At 39.6% G+C, this 19,933-nt stretch overlaps 1 protein-coding gene across 12 annotated transcripts in view; it reads left to right on the top strand.

Moving 5' to 3' along the window:
• The window catches only part of CFAP95 (cilia and flagella associated protein 95), a 138,133-nt gene that overhangs the window by 6,241 nt on the left and 111,959 nt on the right, over positions 1-19,933 (top strand). For 11 of the 12 annotated variants that reach the window (XR_011531710.1, XR_011531711.1, XM_070590449.1 and 8 more), the window contains exon 2: positions 14,263-14,371. Coding sequence is in view for 10 of the 12 variants with exons in the window: in XM_070590449.1 (XP_070446550.1) it covers positions 14,263-14,371 (109 nt within the window). In the remaining 2 variants the exon portion in view is untranslated. Of the gene's footprint in view, positions 1-13,094; positions 13,242-14,262; positions 14,372-19,933 lie in introns of those variants that run through there. The other variant, XM_070590446.1, reaches the window with a different exon arrangement.

Genomic DNA, 19,933 nt, shown 5'->3' with positions numbered 1-19,933 from the left:
TTGGAGCAAAGCTTATTTAAAGCAGTTCAGTAAAGAAATGTGCAAAGGTTAACATTTGAAAATGGAATCTCACTATAAGTAAAAAAAAAAAAGCGTGTAATGGATTCTCTCTTTTGTTAAAAAGTGTGTGTCTATATGCATTGAAAAGAGACCGAAAGGATGATATTCATCATATAACACAGAATATTTATCACTGGAAGGTGGATTTGTGGGCTATTTGTCCTTTTCTTTTTTTGTCTTTGCCACTTCTATGTTTTCCGTAATGAACATGTATTATTTTCATAATAAGAATAAAGTAAAATTACTTAAAAATTTTTGATGTCATTTTCTATAGCTTCTCCCCAGAAGCAAACACTCTGAATGATCTGAATTTAAACACAATACTTCATCTTTCCCAGAGTCTGAGTCACTCTTCATGGTTTTTATGAGTCTTTTTAAAGTATCTTTTTAATTGCTAGTTTATGTTGGGTAAAAAGGATGATGCTATTCCCATTTACTTCATTTAACCACACTTTCATTCTTGTCTGTGTGTTAAAATGGTAGATCCTACGCCATGGTTATTTTTAATCTAGTCCTACATTCTTATTTCTCAGCATACGCACATACTCACAAATGCTTTTGAATGTAGTAGTTTTGGGGGGGAGGCACCTTATTTTCTGTTTTTAAAGATGAATTCAGGAGACTCTTCATCCTTTTGCCCTGGCTACATTTTTCTTTCAATGCTATTCTCTTTCATGAAATTCTAATTGAATTCTTTTTTGGAAAACCAATAGTTATGGAATTGTTGTGCCTTGACCTATATGTGAGGTTTTGCTCAACTTAACTGGCGTTAGCCAAAATAAAACAGTTTTGCTTGCAAGATGAACCCTTGTAATGCAGAGTATTACAGGGCAGGCATTTGCTCACGTGGATGCACTTGAACTAGGACAGAGCATTGCTGTATATAAGTACTTCTGCCTGAGCCAACCCCCTACCCTTGGGATCATCTCCTACCTGGGCCACAGGAGCCATCAGAGCCCCCTCCTCATCATATGCTGCTGTAGTCTTTCCTTTCACGGATAGTCACAAGTACTTTTTCACCAAGCTTTCTTTCTCTTACCTCACTGATGTTCCCTTTCTAGGTAAGGGTGTGGTGAGTGAGGGAGGAGATAATAAGACTGTAGGGCTTGGTGACATTATAATAAGGAGAGGTTCCTCTGTGGACATCAGGATACCCAGGCTCAGGGTTTTTGATAGCATTAGAACTAGTATAGCCTGGGAAGCCACCCCATTGGTACCATTGATAGCATTAGAACTAGTATAGCCTGGGAAGCCACCCCATTGGTACCATTTTCTGTGTACTAGTAAGACTTCTTTGGGTTGCAAACGACAGATACTCAGCTTGCATTAGCCTAAGGAAGTAAAAGAATGCATTAGCTCACAATGTTCATGGAATGGTTGATTACCAGATAAGAAGGGCAAAGTTACAACTGGAACTTAGGAACAACTGCAACAAGGGATCTAAGTGCAACCAGGTCTCGCTTCGTTTCTCTTCTCTCCTTCTCTTTGTGTGTCTGCTTCATCTTATCATTGAAGACTATGGGAAACATGGCTACTGCAGTTCTGGAATTTATATCTTACATTTTCATCCCGTAAAGAAAGGTTGGTTTTAAGGAATTCAAAAATTCCAGATCAGATATCCATTCCTGGGCCAAGTATCTGTTTGGGGTCATCTGACTGGGCAACGTTAGGTGGAAATATGGCAGTTCTCCAGTAGCCATGGGACAAGATGGATATACCCAGGAGAAAGGAGTGTTGGGCTGGCAATCTTATAGATATCTACGACATCGCGTCCTATCCTATAGATGTCTGCTGTATCTACTATATCCTATAGATGGCTACTCTCGCAGAGGATAAATTCTAAATTCCAAACATCCAATTTTATAGCAAAAGTTTAGACTATAACCCCTTCATTTTTGGAGATTTCCTACATTTGCTATTATTTTGGCTTTAAACTTCCCCCTCCCCAAACCAGCACCCACCCAATGTAGTTTAAAACAATTGACCTTAGAAGTAATGGGCAGAAAACAGAAATCGCATGTAGATATTAGGTGAATATATCTTTGTGGTGCTTTGAAAAAGTTAGTTCTGAGTAAATTTGAATACTGTGTTACTGTTTTTGATAGACACTAATCTTCATTACAGTTTCCTTTATTTCATCTTGAAATAGAATTGCATTTTAATTCTTATTAGTCACACAGTGTATTTTCTTTATTTTGATTTAACTAAATTTTGATGCATTTCCAAAGATAATTACTTGGCAGAAAAATCGTATGTTTCTTTGGTAAGATCCCCAATCAGATTGTTCCAGGTTCAATCAAATGGAAGAATTAATATAATGTCATTTATTTATTGAAAAGAATTTAGCCTCCTTCTATAGAAAATGGTAGGAAGAATATTTTGGAATTAAAATGTATGAATGACTTGTCACAATTTTTTAAACACTTGGAAAAACACTGAGATGCTCAGCTAGGAGCATTAAATGAGCTTTAAAAAATCAGTTTTTAAAAAAATGTTCTTTTTAAGTAAAGAGCTCTTTTTTGAATAGCATTTGTTAAAATATATATATATATATATTTTTTTTTGAGCCGTTGCTGTATTGCAGGCACTCTGCTGGGTCTGGGATTTGACAGTGAACAAGACATCTGCCTGTCTTAGGAGGTCAAAGATTACTGAGAGACAGGAGTGGGGAGAGCTAACCTGGCAATTACTGTGTGGTGTGATGTGTGCTAGGATTGGGGTGAGCAGGGTGGTCTGGGAACATCCAAGAGGAGCACTTAACTTAGACCCATTGGACTGGGGAAAGTTTCATAGAGGAGATTATCCTAGTCTCTGGGATTCACAAGGAGAACTAAAGATGGCGTGTTAGTTTTCAACTGAAGGTAATTTTATCCCTTCCCCTAGAGTGTTTGGAAATATGTATGGGCATTTTTTATTGCATAGTGACTGGTATGTAGTGATGCTGAATGTGCGATTGCAAGAATTGTGACTCTTAGTTCTAGGGGTGGCCACAGCATCTTAACAGCATTTATCCATCTACCTATGATGCCTAATTTACATATCTATAAACACAGCCAGATGGGTGGAGACAGCAGAGCTAACATATATCTAGGGCCAACACATTCAGGTTAGTTAGTTTCCATACGGCCATTCAGAGTAATGGTGTAAACCGCAAAACCCCTAATAGATCCAGTCACAGAAAAGGAATTCCTCACTCATTACTGTACAAGAATTCTGAGATTTCAGAGCTCAGTAGCACCTGCTTTCATTGTAGGTGTGCATGCCAACAAAACAACCAAAATTTCATTGCAGGCATTCTCGTAGAGGGTATGATATTGTGGCCTTCTACCTAGACCTCGATAGAATAAGTATGAGTGTTGCGTGAATTATTAGAAAACTTTAGTCTTGATAGATTGCATGTTTTTATAATTGGAACTTTTTTATGTTAAACAATCCTATAATAAATATAAATAATTGGGAAAGGCTACCTCTGGTTGGTTTACAATCACGTCAAAGTCAGTGTAGTGAAGGTAATGTGATTCGCTACTGTCCCCATCCATGCCCATGCACCTCTGACAAGTGAGCAAGTCAACCAAGTCAAATGTCTTGCTAGACATTCAGGCATAAATCAGAAATTTCCTCCCATTATAAAACCATCTGGGCCTAGTAGTGCTTTAGGGAGTAACTTTGTTATTTGACAACTTTCCTATTTCTTCCTTGGACATTGTCTGTTTAGAGTTTTTGTCCTTATTGAGGATAATTTTGGTAAACTATTTTCCTTAGAAAGTTGTGTGTCATCTAGCTTTCCAAATATATTTGCATAGAGTTATGGAAAGTAGTCTTTAATGATTTAAAATTTTTTCTTCTATTTTGATGGTTATGTCCTATTTTTTAACAACTTTATTAAGATAATTCACATGCTATACAAATCACCCTTTTAAACTGTATAATTCAATGGCCTTTAGTATATTCACAGAGTTGTATATCCATCACCACAATTGATTTTAGGACATTTTTATTAACCCCAAAAGAAATCTTGCTCTCTTTAGCCATTGCCTCCGAATCTCCCTGGCCCTCAAGCACTAGGCAAACACCAATCCACTTTCCGTTGCTATAGATTTGCCCATTCTGGACATTTCATATAGATGGAATCATGTAATGCATGGTCATTTGTGACTGGCTTCTTTTGCTTGGCATAATGTTTTTAAGGTTCATCCATGTCACAACATTTATCAGTACCTCATTTCTTTTTATTGCCTAGTATTATTTCATTGTGTGGATGTTATATCCCTCCATCATATTTGCCCTTTTGCTTGATTTTTTCGATAGGAGTTTGTCTATTTTGCCTCCTTATTCATTTTTTTCTGTTTTCTAACTTATTCAATTCTGCCTTTATCTTGAGTTAGTCTGTAATTCTGATTTCTTTTCGCTTGCTTGTTCTTTTTCTGTGTTTTTGAAATAGATTATTTATTTTCATTTTTATTGCTATAAGTACTTAAAGCTTTGAATTTTTCTCTGAGTACCTCTTTAGCTATATCCTATGGGTTCTTGTAAGTGGTTTTTCCATTTATTGGTATTTTTGAGAAATTCAGCAATTCAAGTTTGTATTGTCTTTGACTCAAGAGTTGTTTGATAAAATGTTTAAATATTTCCAAATTTAAGAAGGATCTCTTAAAAAACATCTTATGAATTTTTAGTTTTATTGCATTGTCATTTGTATCTTTTAAACATATCAAAATATTTTTTTCTTAATTTCTATGAAAGTTCCATGTGCACTTGAAGTTGTATTCTTTAGGCAAGTTACCAAATATTGCTTTCACTCTTTCTACATGCACTGTGTTTACCCATTTACCCAAGGACAATGATCTTAATCTTCTATCTAGTCACAGGTCAAAAGTCTAAGATCTCCACGTTATGCTATTGTCTCTCTACTAAGTCTAGCTGTGGCTCTACTTGGTTAAAAAACCTATAAAGCAAAAAGACAAATTTTCTGCTCCATCTCCATATACCCAATATACAACTGGGGGGCAGGGACAAGATAACAGTAATAAGCACTCCTGTTCAGAAAGAGGAAAGGTGAAAGTGACAGTGCTGTCATTTGTCCACACATTCTTAATCCTGTTGGGCAGACGTTGTTAGGGAGCCCTACATCAGTGTCAGGAGTCTTCTCTGATTAGACCCTGAGTATGCTTTCTGGCAGCAGCTTTCTTTTCCGTTGCTGTCTGTATGTCCCTTGGCTCTGCCCTGTGTGATCTTTTCTTTTCCATTATTCTCCTTGACCACACCTACAATGGATGTTGTAGAATATGCTCTCCTGTGGATTGGTCAGCTTTCTCAGTTCATTTCCTGTTCCCAGAAGTTTGGATGTCCAAGGATATTTCAAATATTGAATAGTTAAAGGATATTTAAATGCAGACTCCTAGCTTGCTCCAATATAACTCAATTCACTGGGAGGGTCTATCAGTAGGATGAACTTTGCTGCAGGACTAAGCTTTAGTGGAACTTTATCTCAAAAAAAGTCTTTCTCAATTTTCTCTCTTACCATTTGAGATCTAAAACTGTTGACTCTTTTGACATTTTAAGGCCCCAAATTTCTGGAATCTCTCATTTCCCTTTACCTTCTTGTAAACCAGCCAATTTCCTGAAGTTATCTCCCTCTCTCTTTTTTAAATAACTTGGCAAAAACAATTGTCAATAGCAATTCGCATGTAGAACTAATACGCTGTTTTTCAGTCTCTTTCCTAATCTCACTAAGAACATGATTTGACTCTTCACCTACTGGGGCTATCAAATGTTTGACCTTTCCAGCCGCTGATATCAGTTTCCTATTGTCTTTGCCTGGCCTTTAGCCAGTGCCATATATTTTAGATTTTTTTACATAGCACCCACCCCACTTCTGGCACTAATTTCTATGCTAGAATAGAATAGGCTTAATCTGTGATAAGGGACAGCTCCAAAGATCTCAGTGACTTAACATGTAAACGTTTATTTCCTGCTCACACAAAGTCCACTGTAAGTTTTTGATGGGAGGTAGGCACTCCACATAGATACTCTGGGACTCAGGCTGATTGAGGCTCCATCATCTAGAAAGTCATCGATTGCTCTGGCAGGGGAAGAAAGAGTTGAGAAGTATACAAGAGCTTTCAAAGTCTTAGCCTAGAAATGGACACATATCATTTCTGTTCATATTTATTTTATTGGCCAGAACTAGTCAAATGGCCCCACTAACTGCAAGGGAGCTGGGAATTTTAACCTCTTGTATTCCAGGGAAAGAAGGGGAAATTGTATTGGGGAGCATACTGTCTCACATATGGAAGACCTCGTAAAACTCATCTCCTGGGTAAGCTCTAGGGCTAGACTTTTGTCCCGTCTAGTCCTAAAGCCGTTACCCATGTGCAATGCTAGCAAACACTCTGAGTACATCAGCCGATTTGGTGTTTTAAAGTTCTACTTGCTCCTTTGGTTACAGGCTTTCATCTAAAAATTGGCCCAGAAATTCCCCACTGGATTTTCAGCTCTTAAATATTTTTAATGTGTTAGAAGTAAAATATATATATTTTATCTAGCATTTTCCACTGTTTTCAGTGAAAGAGTTTATCTGCATAACCATGGAAATGTACTTTGGCTGGCACTGCGAGAACTCCCACCTCTGGGCAATCCCATTACCGAGATTTCTTGCTGCAGCCTCTTGTCTGCACTTCTTCTACTTGTCTTTGATTGGATCTTGGCCACTTATGATAGCCCTTGCACATGATGTAATCTGGGAATTATAACTTTGACTTTGCCAATAATTTAGCTTGCTTTTCATTTTTCTCTTTCCTTTGTTGCTTTTGAATGATTTCTAGGAAGAAAAGGGAAAATGCTCATTCATGTAGCTATGTTCATAATGGAAGACTGTTTTAACTCTAAATTTTATTCATGAAGAAAGGCTTGTTCTTTTGTTTTTAGTGTGAATTAAATGAATTGCTTTGAAACCAAAGAACCTTGTATTATCTTCTCAATATGTGTTGCTCATGGACTCATGAAGTGTGCGTTAAAAAAGACCTTAAGCTCACGTAATATAAACTTTTGATGTTGTTTCTAGAGTAATTAATTCAAATTATTTAAGCTGGCCATATTAAGACTATTGGGATAGGAGCTTACACAGGTAACGAGGTGTTTGCTTTTGTTTTGCCAGGAGGCAAACTGGTCTTCATGCCATTCATGCCAGATATACTGTCAAGGTGTTCTTTGGACTATAGTAATTACTAATATAAATATAATGCACTTTAAAACTCTGTCTTTCTTCAGTCCTACTCTTCCACCACACAGAGTGTATTTATCCAGTCAATATAAGCTGCTTTTGGTGGGGAGGATCAAAGAAATCCTAAGAAATATCCTAGGATTTGAAAATAATCGAGATCCAATTGTTGAAACACAGGGTAACAGAATGTCCTGATTCTGATTTGACCAGGACAGTCCTGGTTTTCACCATTTCCAGGGTACTTAGTACCTCATTTCCCTCTAAGTGTCCCAGGGATGATAATCAATATAATGTCACCTTATTTAATACATGTCCCTTCAGCTGTTTTAAAAGTCATGCGTTTGGCAGTTAATCAGACTGACAACATTTATTTAAGGTTTAAACTAAGACAGACAAATGTCTGCACTGCTGTGTCCCTTTTGTTTCCTCCCAATATTCTCCATAGGACCTACTGATTTTGAAGATTTTCTATGAAGAAAATTCATAATAATTATGAGTCTTATTTATATGCCACTCAATATATGTTGAATGAAGAAAATGACTTCACTTATCTGTTTGCATCAATTGGTTTTATTTTTGAGTGTAGTTTAGACCTCAAATTCTGTGGTTTCATGGTTATAGATGCACAAATCACATACAGCATGAGACACATTGAAAAACAAAGTCCTTCTTCATAAGTCTGAAATGTCACATTTCTCCCAAGGACCTAAGATTTTCTTTATGACTCTGCAGATACATCTAGAAGTCTTCATTTGTCAGTTTGATGAATGTGCCACTAAATAAACTACCTTGGCATGTAAATCCTTTGCCCATGAAATCTTTAAAGACGATTGTCAAATGTTTCTTTGTAGTCTTTGATTCTATTGGTTTTCTGCTTCTAATGTGTCAGGAAGTATAGCTGACTTTGGGGGGTAGTTTTCTTTTAAAGTTCTAGATAGTGGATGATTATAAAACCTAATAGAAAAGGTATCTTTCTCTTCTCATTTCGGTTAGACTTACATCAGAAAATACAATAGCTGACAGAGTAGTTGTGAACTACATTAATAATTCTAAAATTCGAAATTAATATAGTCTGCCATCTGGAGTTTTAACTAAACATTTTTAACATCTTTGAAATCCACAAAGAAAGTGTGTCTCTTCTCAAGTAACCAGAAGCTATAATTCAGCTTAGATTTTCATCGTTCTTGTATCAGATATTGCTCAGATTCATACCCGCTTTGCAATCAGTGTTATGCATTTGTATGTTGAGAATGTTCGCATTCAGCAAGTAGGTTTGTAATTCCTCGGGAGACAAGTTTTTGTTGTAAAGGACTAGCATCTATGTGCATGATCACTTCCTCTTTACATGCACTTTTGCAGAGTGAGCTGGGATGTTCTTCATTTTTATGGACACATTTGAAAGCCTTTGCTTTCAGCATTTATAATAAAGTGACATAACAAAATATAAGAACATTCAATCAATCAAGCAATCATTTAAAATTTAATGAACATTTACGATGTATTAGACTATGCTCAGCACTGAGATCACAAAGATGAGTAAAAAATAATCCCTGTGTCTAAGAAGCTCTTAGTCTAAGGAGAAGGCAAATTCATTAATGGATAATTATTTTAAAATGCGAAAGGTGAAGCAGTGATAAAGATAATGGTTTCTTTGCAAACCCCCACTTTTCTTCCCCCACATAGACATGGGAGCACAGAAACCCTAGAGTGTAACTTGGTCCACTTTCCTGCAAGGAGAATCCTATGGTCTAACCCCACCCTGTCCTAGGGCTTGGGGAAGCCTGAGAGTAGCTGCAGGACCCTGCCTGAGTATGCTCTGGACTTGAGTTTGTTTAGTTCTGCAACTCACTTGAAGATGTGCATGTGTTTACACAAGGTGCCTTACAGATCTGATTTGATGTGGAATCATCCAACTCTTAGAGGAGAAAACCCAATCTGCCAAAGGACCCCAGAAAGTCCTTTTGACAAGGCATTACTTGGGACTACATTGGGCCCGGGGAGATAGGAAGAACAGAATCTAGAGGGATCAGGTGATTGTAGGGTTGGTGGCAGGAAGTTGGATACCAACCGGATATGTTGGGCATTTGTCCAGCGTGGGACCTGCTCATGCTGTTTTTGCCCTACGAGATTCTGTTGACCTTAATCCTCTCTGAATCAGTCCCAGTGGCATTTTTGACAACAGGGTCATGGTTCCAAGCTCCTTTTCACACAGTTGGCAGCTCTGATCCTGTCCTGTCAGCGCTTTCCTCATTCTTAATTCTATTCATATTCATATTATTTCTCCCTCAGTAGGGTAGAGAATATACATTTCATCTCTTGTAATTAAGGATGTCTTACATAAAGATTTCTCATATAAAGAAAAAGCCACAGCATTCACCACTGGGCTTGATAGAGCAAGGTCCTCAGCAGAAGCACGGCTGCTTGTCAAAGAAGATTCTGGCCCTGCTGGCAGGAAGTCCTGAGAGCCCTCCTCCCAGCAAGAGTGTCAGCCTGTACCTGCATGCCTGGCACTGAAGACACAGCTCTTCCTTCAGTCAGCAGCATGGAATACCTGTATTCAAGCTGCTTTGACCTTGAACTGACTGCTGACCAGCTGCTGTCAAATTCGTGTCTAGGCAAACAATATCTGCAGAAACCAGTCTGTGGACTAAACCAGTGCTGGTCAACGATGACCTTTTTACTAATCCAAGGTGATGTACAAATTGTAAAGACAATGTAGCAAGTTTGTTTGTTTGTTTTGAGGAAGATTGGCTGTGAGCTAACATCCTTGCCAGTCTTTCTGTATTTTGTATGTGGGATGCTGCCACAGCATGGCTTGATGAGCGGTGTGGGTCAGTGCCTGGGATCCGAACCCGCAAACCCGCCAAAGTGGAGCTTGTGAACTTAACCACTACACCACTGGGCTGGCCCTGCAAGTGTTTTATATAGCAAATTTATTCAGTTGAAAGGACTCTGAGATTGTTTTTACTTATCTTTAGGGTTAGAGGTCTTCTTATTAAAGGTGATAGATGGTTATTTTATTTTTAATGTTCTGTCAAGACAAAAGTTGTCAATTTTTTGTTGGTTCTACAAATTTGGGGGGAAAGTTTTGCTGCTCCATGAAACACTCAGTTTTGGGAACCACTGATCTAAGAGTCTGGTATGCAACCATCCTCTACAGCTTTCTCAACCTTGGCATTTTTGACATTTTGGGCCAGATATTTCTTTGTTGTGGGAGCTGTCGTGTGCCTTGTAAGATGTTTAGCAGCATTGCTGGCCTCTACCCACTAGATACCAGTTAACAACTCACCCTCTCCAGATCCAACCACTGAAAATGTCTCCAGACATTGGGCAAATGTCTCAGAGTGGCTTGGGGTGGGTGGGTGGGGGCTGTGGTATAAAAAGTTTGAAAGTTACTGTTCCAGAGACATTGTAAATTTTGCTTTATTTATTATTTTCTCATAAGGAATTTTTATTGCAATAAATGACTAGTCATGGCCAGTTGTATGGTGACCATAAATAAATGCAGGTAGCAAGGACAATAGGGCTATATAAAGTATGTATGTATTATTTTACCTTTGTTATTTTTATGCATATATATACATATATTTTGTCTCACAAAGATGCTGTAAGGCTTAATTGGTATTGACAAAGAATTTAAAACTATCCAACTGAAGCATATTGTAGATAGATACAATATTATTATACATAACAGTATTTTGCATTACTATGTCACTTTTCACTTGAGACTCTAAATCCATTGATTCATTTGTTTCCTCAGTGTATGATTCTCAGTCCATCTTGGGGAAACTGAGGCACAAGCCAATGTTTGCCTGACATAATATAATAAAGTCAGGGAATTAATTAGGTCTCCCATTTCCTTTATAACACGCTAATGATTTTTACTATATTTTTATGTATAGTAAGTATATGTTTAGTGTATATTAAATATATTTTTATATTGTATTTTATATTGTATTTTATTATAGTTTATAATTTTTACAGATGTATATTTCTCTTTGCTAGGCTGGCAGCCTCTTAGAAGTAGAGGTAGATCTTTTTCAGCTGTTTATCTCTCAGAGCCTGAGGGCTGTGGGCACACCGTCATGGGCAGCTGGCAGGCATTAGGGAATGCCAGTTGCATTAGCCCCGTCCTCCAAAGAAACACTTTCATTATAGATTTGTGTTTTCAATGCTGGGCTTTTGGCTGCTATCTGAGATTGTCATAAGAAAAGGAACATTGCTGCATCTTTTGTAATAATCTAGTTATAATACAACTTAAAATATATGGTGGGATAATAAAGGCAGCATTCTGATCTTTATGGGAGCTGATTATCTTTACCTTCATGGACCCCTTCCTTCATAAAAAAAAAAAAGTTAAAAATGATACTTTATGACTGCATTGGTATAGACATGGATATAATCCAAGCTGGATTATATTCTTTTTTTGTGATTTAAAAATAATTAAAACACTCTCGTGGACCCCTAAAAGTATGGCGAGCCCTGGGCACTGTGCCTATGGTGTGCCTAATAAAGAGGTGGGCCCTGGAGATAATACATTGAAATGTTAACTAGTGCTTTGCCCCTTCATTCCTATGCTCATAGGGAGGTATTCTGGTTTTATTGTGTCAAGGAAGAATGACCCAGTTGGCAACAAAAGAGCCAAATTCTTGGCTTTGGGGTTCAAAAACTTGGGTCTTAGGATGGCATCACAGATTTGGAAGGATAGATGAAGAGCTGGGCTTCTCTCCTGTAGCAGATGAGTTCATGTACTGAAGATGGAGGAAACCAGAGAAGTTAAGAACATGCGGATTTGTCCAGGATCTCAAATTGGAATTAAGACTTTGGAAATCCTAGAGCAGATTGGACCTATCACTGCCTAGTCCTCCATTTTCAGGGTACTGTTTTCAGAGCTGTTGAAGTGTGGGGCTTCTATGTGTCCCCCAAGTCCAGTATGGTGAGGACAGGAAACACACCCCTTCTTGGTGGGCCAGGCAAACAGCTCAGGGATGGCATCTGGCTTTCCAGGAACCTGGTTGGAGAGGGACCCAAGAAGGTTTTTGGTGGGCTAGATAGTGGCGCCCTTGTGGTAAAGTGCCAGTCTACACGAGAGTCTGTGTGGCAGGACTAGGAGGACAACAGAGATCTGCATGGATCCATAATGGAGGGTCACAGGAGAATGAGGATGTTTCCACTGATGCTAGCAAAGAGAGACGATGACGACAAAGATGGATTCTCGGCTTGGTCATACCACACAAACCCTTTAGAATTGGAAGGGATCCAAAATTGACCAAGATTAAGGTTTTTCCTCCTGGCAATATGAGCACTTGGAAAAAAATTAAGTACAATTATGGAAAAATAAAATTGCAATTCTTGCTCATCAGAATTTTTTGAAGCCAGATTAGTATTCACTATACATAGATGTTTATGGTACTTTGCAGTATTTGAAGGACCTTCCACCTTTATTTTTTTTTCATTTTAACTCTTATAAAGAGCTTAAAAATTGTTTCTATTGTTTCTGTCCTCATTTTACACATGTGAAAATGGAAGCACAGAAAGGTTAAGCAACTTGTCCAAGGTCACACAGCTAGGCTTGGCTGAACAATGACTAAAACTTATGGCCTCATTTACTCTATCAATCCTGGTTCTTGATGTTCAGTATTCTCCCTAAGGACTTCAGTGAGCACTTCCTGTGAGGCTCTCAAATAATGCTGGTATGGTGCCATAATGCTTTTAGTGTTTTGCAATTTAATGCTCAGATATGAGGAGCGTAGAGGGCTCACAGGCTAGAGGTCTGCCACTCCACCCTGGGCTCTTTTGCTGCTGTGTTCTATGCAGAGCTCTGCGTCTACGCTTGGAGGTGGAGAGAAAAGAATATAATTTGAGGGTGATGCAGGGGCCCAGCCCCAGTGCAGTGGGATGAGGTGGGAGGCCAGTTCGTAAGGAGCCTCCTAATTTGGATGCTGGGTACCTCATCCAGGTTCGTGAATGCTGTTCTGTTTACAAAGCCCTGTGCCCACACTCACCACATTGTACATTTTTCTTGTTTAATTATCTGTGTCTCTCGCCAGACTGTGAGCAACTGAAAGCAGGGACCGCGCCAGGCAGGGAGCATCCCCATTGCATCCCCTGCACCTAGCAAAATGCCTGGCGTATTGTAGGTACTTAAAATATTTGCTGAGTGAGCGAACAAATGGATGGATGGATGGATGGATGGATGGATGAATTCTTGGGTACCTCAGTGTCCCTTACACAATCCTAGCCCTGTATCCCTTAATAGCAAGGCCCGTTCTGAGGGGTGTTTAGGTTCAGCTTCCTTTATCTCATCGGAGAAAGCTTTGTGAAAATAGCCACTTCTATGGTGGACCACTTCACTTTCTTTTCTTTCCCTATTCCCAAATCCCTCCTTTATTATTATTTCTAACCACCATTTTAGTCAAGATGTTTGGAATATTTTTTCTTCTTCCATTTACATGTTTTAAAAACTGTTTTTTCTAGCTTATGTTTAATTGTCAGCTTCCTTTATACCCTTTGTAGAAGCAGGAAGCACATGTTATAAATCCATATGAGCAGATACTTCGCTCTCTCTTATTTTGAAAAAAAGTTGTAGTTAAAATTCGTGGTAGGAAAAATTTCTAAAGTGGCAAGTTGCCTTTCTGAGATATTACTGTGTCTTATTTTAGAATTTACTTTCAGTAACTAATTTATATTATTAACTAAGATTCACTTTATTGGAGTCACTGAATAATTGCTGTGTTGGATAAGTATTGTTTTGTGATATTATTAGGTTTATCACATGTGCTAAGGTGTTTTTAGGAAGTAGGCTCGGCATTACTTGAAAAGAGATGGAAAATAATGTATATGTACCAAATCCAGTAAATTTATAATTAAAACAATGTCACAAATACACTAAATTTTCATTGGGTAATTTTTTAAAAATTTAAATACAGCAGATGATAAATAAGCTTTATCCCTTAACAGATTCTAAATTTTTTCTTAAGGCACCATGACAGAGAAGCTTATCCCAAAGATTATGATATAGAGGGTCCTGAGGAAGTAAAAAAACTGTGTAATTCAACGTATTGGCGATTTGGAACCGATGAGCCCCCAGTAAGTAGCTGCTGCTAATTCCTTTCGGTCTGGAATCTTCCTCCTAGTGAAACATGGAAAAGGAAAGGGAGGAGCACTTTGTCAGTGCCACCCCTCTCGCAGTTACTCAGGAAGGCGACTCAGCCATTGTGTGCTTCAGCGACCTCACCTGCAAAATGTGTGCACTGCATAAGGTTATCAGGGAAATTAGATGAGATAAAGCAAATAAGGGGCTAAATCAGTGTCTGGCACATACAAGTGCTCAAAAAATTATTACTGCGATTGTGATGCTGCTGCTGCACCTGCAGCGTCTCGTTGGATGTCTCTTTTCACTTTCACAATAACCTTGTGGAGTAGGTATTATTATCTCTATTTTACAGACAGGGACAAACTCCTAGAGGTTAAGCAACTCACTCAAAGTCACGCAGCTAAGGAGTGGAAGAGTGAGAGTTTGAACCCAGTTCTTTGATTTCCAATCTTTTGTACTTGCCTTAAGGTGGTGGCGTCATGAGGAATTAAAACAGGCTACTAATATTCTCATAACGTTTGTACAACCTAGTTACAAAGCGAATATTCATTGTTTAATTTCTGTTTGAATTGCTGTCAGTGGGTTACTGCTTGGCTATTTAGGTGTCTGTCCAATCAGCATGAGGCAGGAGCTCAACTCCCCAAAAACCTCCAAATTGTGTCCTATAATGTTAAGAGCTTTGCGGATAGTTGAAGCCTCAGTTTAGCCTTATAGGATGGTCTTGGGGCCCTTGGAACTGGTAATTTGACAAGGATGGATGTGAATGTGTTGAGAAGACTGGGTTTGTATCACATTCTGCCATCAAAAGCTGGGCTAGTTTGAAATAGGGCAGGCCTAGGAAGATCCATAATTCTACATTGGAAATGGTTCTAGAAGATTTTCTGTTCTCCAAGGTTATGGGAATGAATTAGCTTGGCATGGTCTGTGACTTTTCCTCCCTTTCTCAATGAACAGAGAGTAATATGGATAGCGTGAAAAATGGGGACTGATTATAAAGATACAGCTGCCTGGATATGTGGAACCAGGAAACTTACAGGAACAAAACAACTTTAAAGCAAGACAACTCTCTTTCTCTAACACACACACACACACACACACGCGCACGCACACACGCACACACGCACACACACGCACAGTCTCTCTTGGCATCTCTATTTCTCTCTGCTCCATTGTTCTATCACCCCACAACCCAAATCGCTGAGCCATTCTGATGGTTCCCTCAGTTTCCATTCCACCCTGCCCTCTTGCCTTTGCCTCAGGCTGCCTCATTGATCATTAGCCAGTGTCTGATGGGGCTCTTGAGTCTGATGCCCAACTCAGTCAATAGCCACCCTGCCCCACTGCCCCAAATCCAGCTTAATCTTGCTTTCTTGAAAATGAGGCTGTGGTCAGGACAAGAGCAAGTTGGACAAGGCAGGCATTGCCTGGCATGCTCTTAGCATCTTTGTCCCTTAAAATACATTTATTTTTGGTCCCTAAATGAAAATGTTCTTTGTCTCTGGGTTGTGGGAGGAAGTGAGATGAAGTGAAATATGAGTTGTAGGAACCTCATACATTCACTCCTTACATTCTATGCATTATAACAGTCAAGCCTCAGGTTTAATAGAGGATGTATAAATATAATAATATTTACCTTCTCGATGACTTTTATTCATGGTCATTGAAATCTTGTCCTTTCTCTACTAGTTTTGTAGGATGTATTAGATAGGAAGGAAAATAGATCAAGGAGTCACTGTTTCTGATCAAACTGCTATTCTCATATCTTGATAGTAAGTTACTTTTTTTTTCTATAGACTTTTCATATATAAAGCACTTGTTCATCCTTCTTGTTTCTTGTTCTTCTCAACAAAGTTATACGGTTGACAAGAAAGATATTATTATTCCAGTTCTAAACCTAGACTCACTGATCTTAAATGACTCACCTGAGGTCCCAGGTGAAACAAGAAGGAGAGGGATAGAGGTCCAGAGCCTCCATACCTTCATGTCAGGTGGGATGCTGGATGTGGCAGGAAGACGGATGAGTTCCTCTTTCTCTTGTCACAGGGTTTTGATAGAGGCCTAAACACTAGAACACTCTTGATAGTTGGTAAGAACACACATCCTAGAGCAAGATACTGAACCACCTAGGCAGGCCCTACTGAGATTCTAAACTAGGTCAAGCCAGTATGAGTGGTTACATCTTTGAAGACTAGAGTCGAAAGAGGATTTATTTAGTTACTGATTGTGTGTCTCCTCTTCCTCAATTGAGAGGGCTTTCAAGGGAACCATTCAGAGAGATCAATATCTGTGCCCTGGAATTTAGAGGACATAGGGTCCAGGCATATGACACAGACCTGAGAACCTAAAGGTGTGAGGTCATGCCTGATCTGACAGAGCAGAGAGGGAGAGAGAGAGACTGAGAGAGAGAAAGAGAGCAAGCAGTCCTTGAAGCAGGGATGGTGGTGGTCAAGGATGTATGAGTGTGTAAGTTTACCCCTTGGACCTACTGAACAGAATTTTCTAGAGCACTCTTGAAAGAGCTGCCTAGGGTAGGAGCAGGGGGCAAAGAAACCCAGCACAAGAGACTTACCAGATACCCAAAGCTCAGGAAAGGAGTTACAATCAGCCAGGAGGAGAAGCTTTGCCTGCTTCCAGCAAGCTGCAGTTGGAGGTCCTAGTAACAGAAGCTCTGGAAACAATTACAAATGTGTCCCATGAGAAAAGTCCTTTTTGAATGTCCTCTAAGTCCAGGGCCACTAGCACAGGGCAAGAGAATAAGGGCCACTTAACACTATGGCTTTTTGCCTCACATCCTCCCATTAGCCAGACCTGGGAGAGGCCTATGGGGGTGGTGGTGGGAGTAGATGAGAGAGGCCCAGAAGGGAAACAGCACTTGACCAAGGCCCCATCTGCTTCAGGCTTCCAGGCCTAAAGCAGGACCTAACTGGGAAGGAGAGAAGCTTAAATCTAGTACAGGTAAATGTTTTGATTATTTGACTGTACTGGAAAATTTCATAACTGAAATGAGATCCTTCTTGAGATTGAGGGGCCCAGAAAAGCTATGGGACTTGCCTAAAATTTCCATTAAGCAAAAGGAAAGAACCAGCCATCTATGTGGGATGGAAGGAGCAGCTTGAATAAAATAAAGTTGCTTCATGATTGCATCCTACTGATGCAGTAGGAGCAATTCAATAAGGCAATTACATGAATAGGGACTCATTTCATCCTCTGGACAATTCTTCAGGCAGGTACCACACAAGAACTGCATTGTGTAGATGAGGAAACTGAGGCAAGTGAAGCTTAATCACTTGTTCAAAGTCAAACAACTAGCAAGTATTTTAAAAATTAAAATCCATTTTTCTCCTCTGGTTCCGAAGTCTAAGATCTTAAATGCTTTTCCAAACTGCCTCTTGGAGAGCCAAATTGCTCCACTCCCAGCCTGGTGGGCTTTTTACCCCATGACACTACATCATCCTCCTTGCAGAAAAATGGACCTGATTTTTTTCTTTTTCACTCTGGCTTGGGCATTGTGTACATTTCACTGCATATGTATTGAGGCTTTGATTTCTTACATCTTAGCTATAACCTCTGTCCAGTTTCCTAAAATTATGTCACGCATGTGCTGGCTAGCCCTATTCCCATCTGTTTCCCCTCCTAACTGCCTTCTTAGTGTTTTTGTTCTTTTGCAAGATTGCTGCTGAGTAATTGATTCCTATGTCCACCAGTGTTTCTGTTTAGCTGGTTGAAGGTCTCCTTGCCCTTAAATGCTGCCACTGGGGCTAATGTGAGCATCATTTATATGTACCAGGATTTAAAATGAAACTTTGTCTACATTTTGGCTGAGACTCCAAAAAGCCAAGAAAAGAACCATAGTCCATGTGCCAAAGTGAAATATTCAGCCACTTAGGTGAGACCTTCAAAGAAGATGGTGCCCTTAGGCCACCACTCACATGAAGGATATAAGAGGATTGAAATCCAAGAAGCCAAAAGAGGAGTTTGCGAGTAGAGACAGGGTTTTGGAAAAGATGTGCTGTAAGTGTCAGCTGAAAACCACCTTTGATGCCTGATGAAGTTACAGCTACAAGGCTCTGGGGATCTGTCTGAAGCAGTAGAGCAGAAAGAGGGGAACTAGCCACGTGTACATCAGTGGTGGAACAAGGATGAGTGAGTGGTCAGGCCCATATGTGGCTTTTGGGGATCAAGTGTGGGCCATGTGGAAGAGAAAGATAACATGGAGGCAATTCAGAGCCTGCCCAAGAGCCCCTCAGTTAGGGATGGGAGGGGAATCAGCTGGATTCCCAGGGGCTGAGGCAGGACATTTAAGTCCAGCCAGTGGCATCCTGTGTCATGGAACATGCCATTGAATGCTCCGAGAAAGGATCTACCAGAACACCCCAAGAAAGTCAACTTTGAACTTCTACCAATGCCAGAGAGCATCAGAGACAGCCATGCCAAGAGGAAACCAAAACAGGATGACTCTTCCACCTTTCTTGCCTTTACCTCTCTCCTTCCTCATATCCCCATACCCTTGGCTTCAACTCCCAAGGAGCCAGAGGGAGTTGGGGAGTAGGGAAAAAGTTCAAGGGGGACAATTGGGAAGAAGTCAACTGTGCTCCCCTTTTCCACTGAGGTAGTCCAAGCCACAGCAGCCCAAGGTGAAGGAAGGAGAATCTTTCATTTTAAATGAAGTGTGAGATTTAACTAGTACCTGGGGCTGGGTATTTTACTTACCTCAATAAGACTCTGGGACAGAAGTAGCCAGAAGGTTTTTATGTTATCTGAGAATCACCAGAAGAATCCTTGGACCTGTCCTATATTTCATTAAGGAGCATAGGAAAGAATTAGACCTCCAAATGATGGAGGAAGAATAGATTCGTTTTCTGATTGTATCTACTTACAAGTCCCACTTGTTCAATGAGCCAGTTGCCCATTTGTATATAAAAGAGCAGCCCATTCACATCATCACTCTCTATCCCCTTCCCTTACGTTAGTTTTTTTCATGGCAATTAAATCACTGGACATATTTTAGACTTATTTAGTTGTTAATTGTCTGTCTCCCTCTACTAGAATACAAGCTCTTTGACAGAAGGGACTTTGTTCTGTTTTGTTTTTTGCTGGATCTCCAGTTCCTGGAATGCTTCCAGGCACATAGTGGGTGCTCAATAAATATTTGTGGGAAGAAAGAAGGAAGAAAGAAAGGAAGGAAGGGAGGAAGGAAGGAAAGAAGAAAGGAAGTCTACATTCAACAAACATGTATTGAGGCCTTATTATTTTGCTAAGTGCTGGGGTAAGAAACATTATATCAAGTTATTATGCTAGGTGCTGGGGTAAGAAATATAATTCAAAACAAGGTCCCTGTACATCAGGAGCTCACAGGCTTATGGGGGAAAGGGGGCATACAACCACAGTGGCAAAGTGTATGATGGATGCTGTGACAGGGAGAAGATCAGGATCTGTGAAGGGCCCCTGAATTGAAATGAGTTGAGGGGAGGTCAGGGATGGCTTTCTAGTGGAGGTGACCATTGTGAAGCTCCTGAATGAACCCTAAAGGAACCATCTGTTGGTGGAATCTGGAA

Source organism: Equus przewalskii, chromosome 22 (genome assembly GCF_037783145.1).
Source record: "Equus przewalskii isolate Varuska chromosome 22, EquPr2, whole genome shotgun sequence".
Taxonomy (NCBI): Eukaryota; Metazoa; Chordata; class Mammalia; order Perissodactyla; family Equidae; genus Equus; species Equus przewalskii.
Note: the sequence above shows the minus strand (reverse complement) of the source record. Positions and strands in the feature narration are given on the sequence as shown.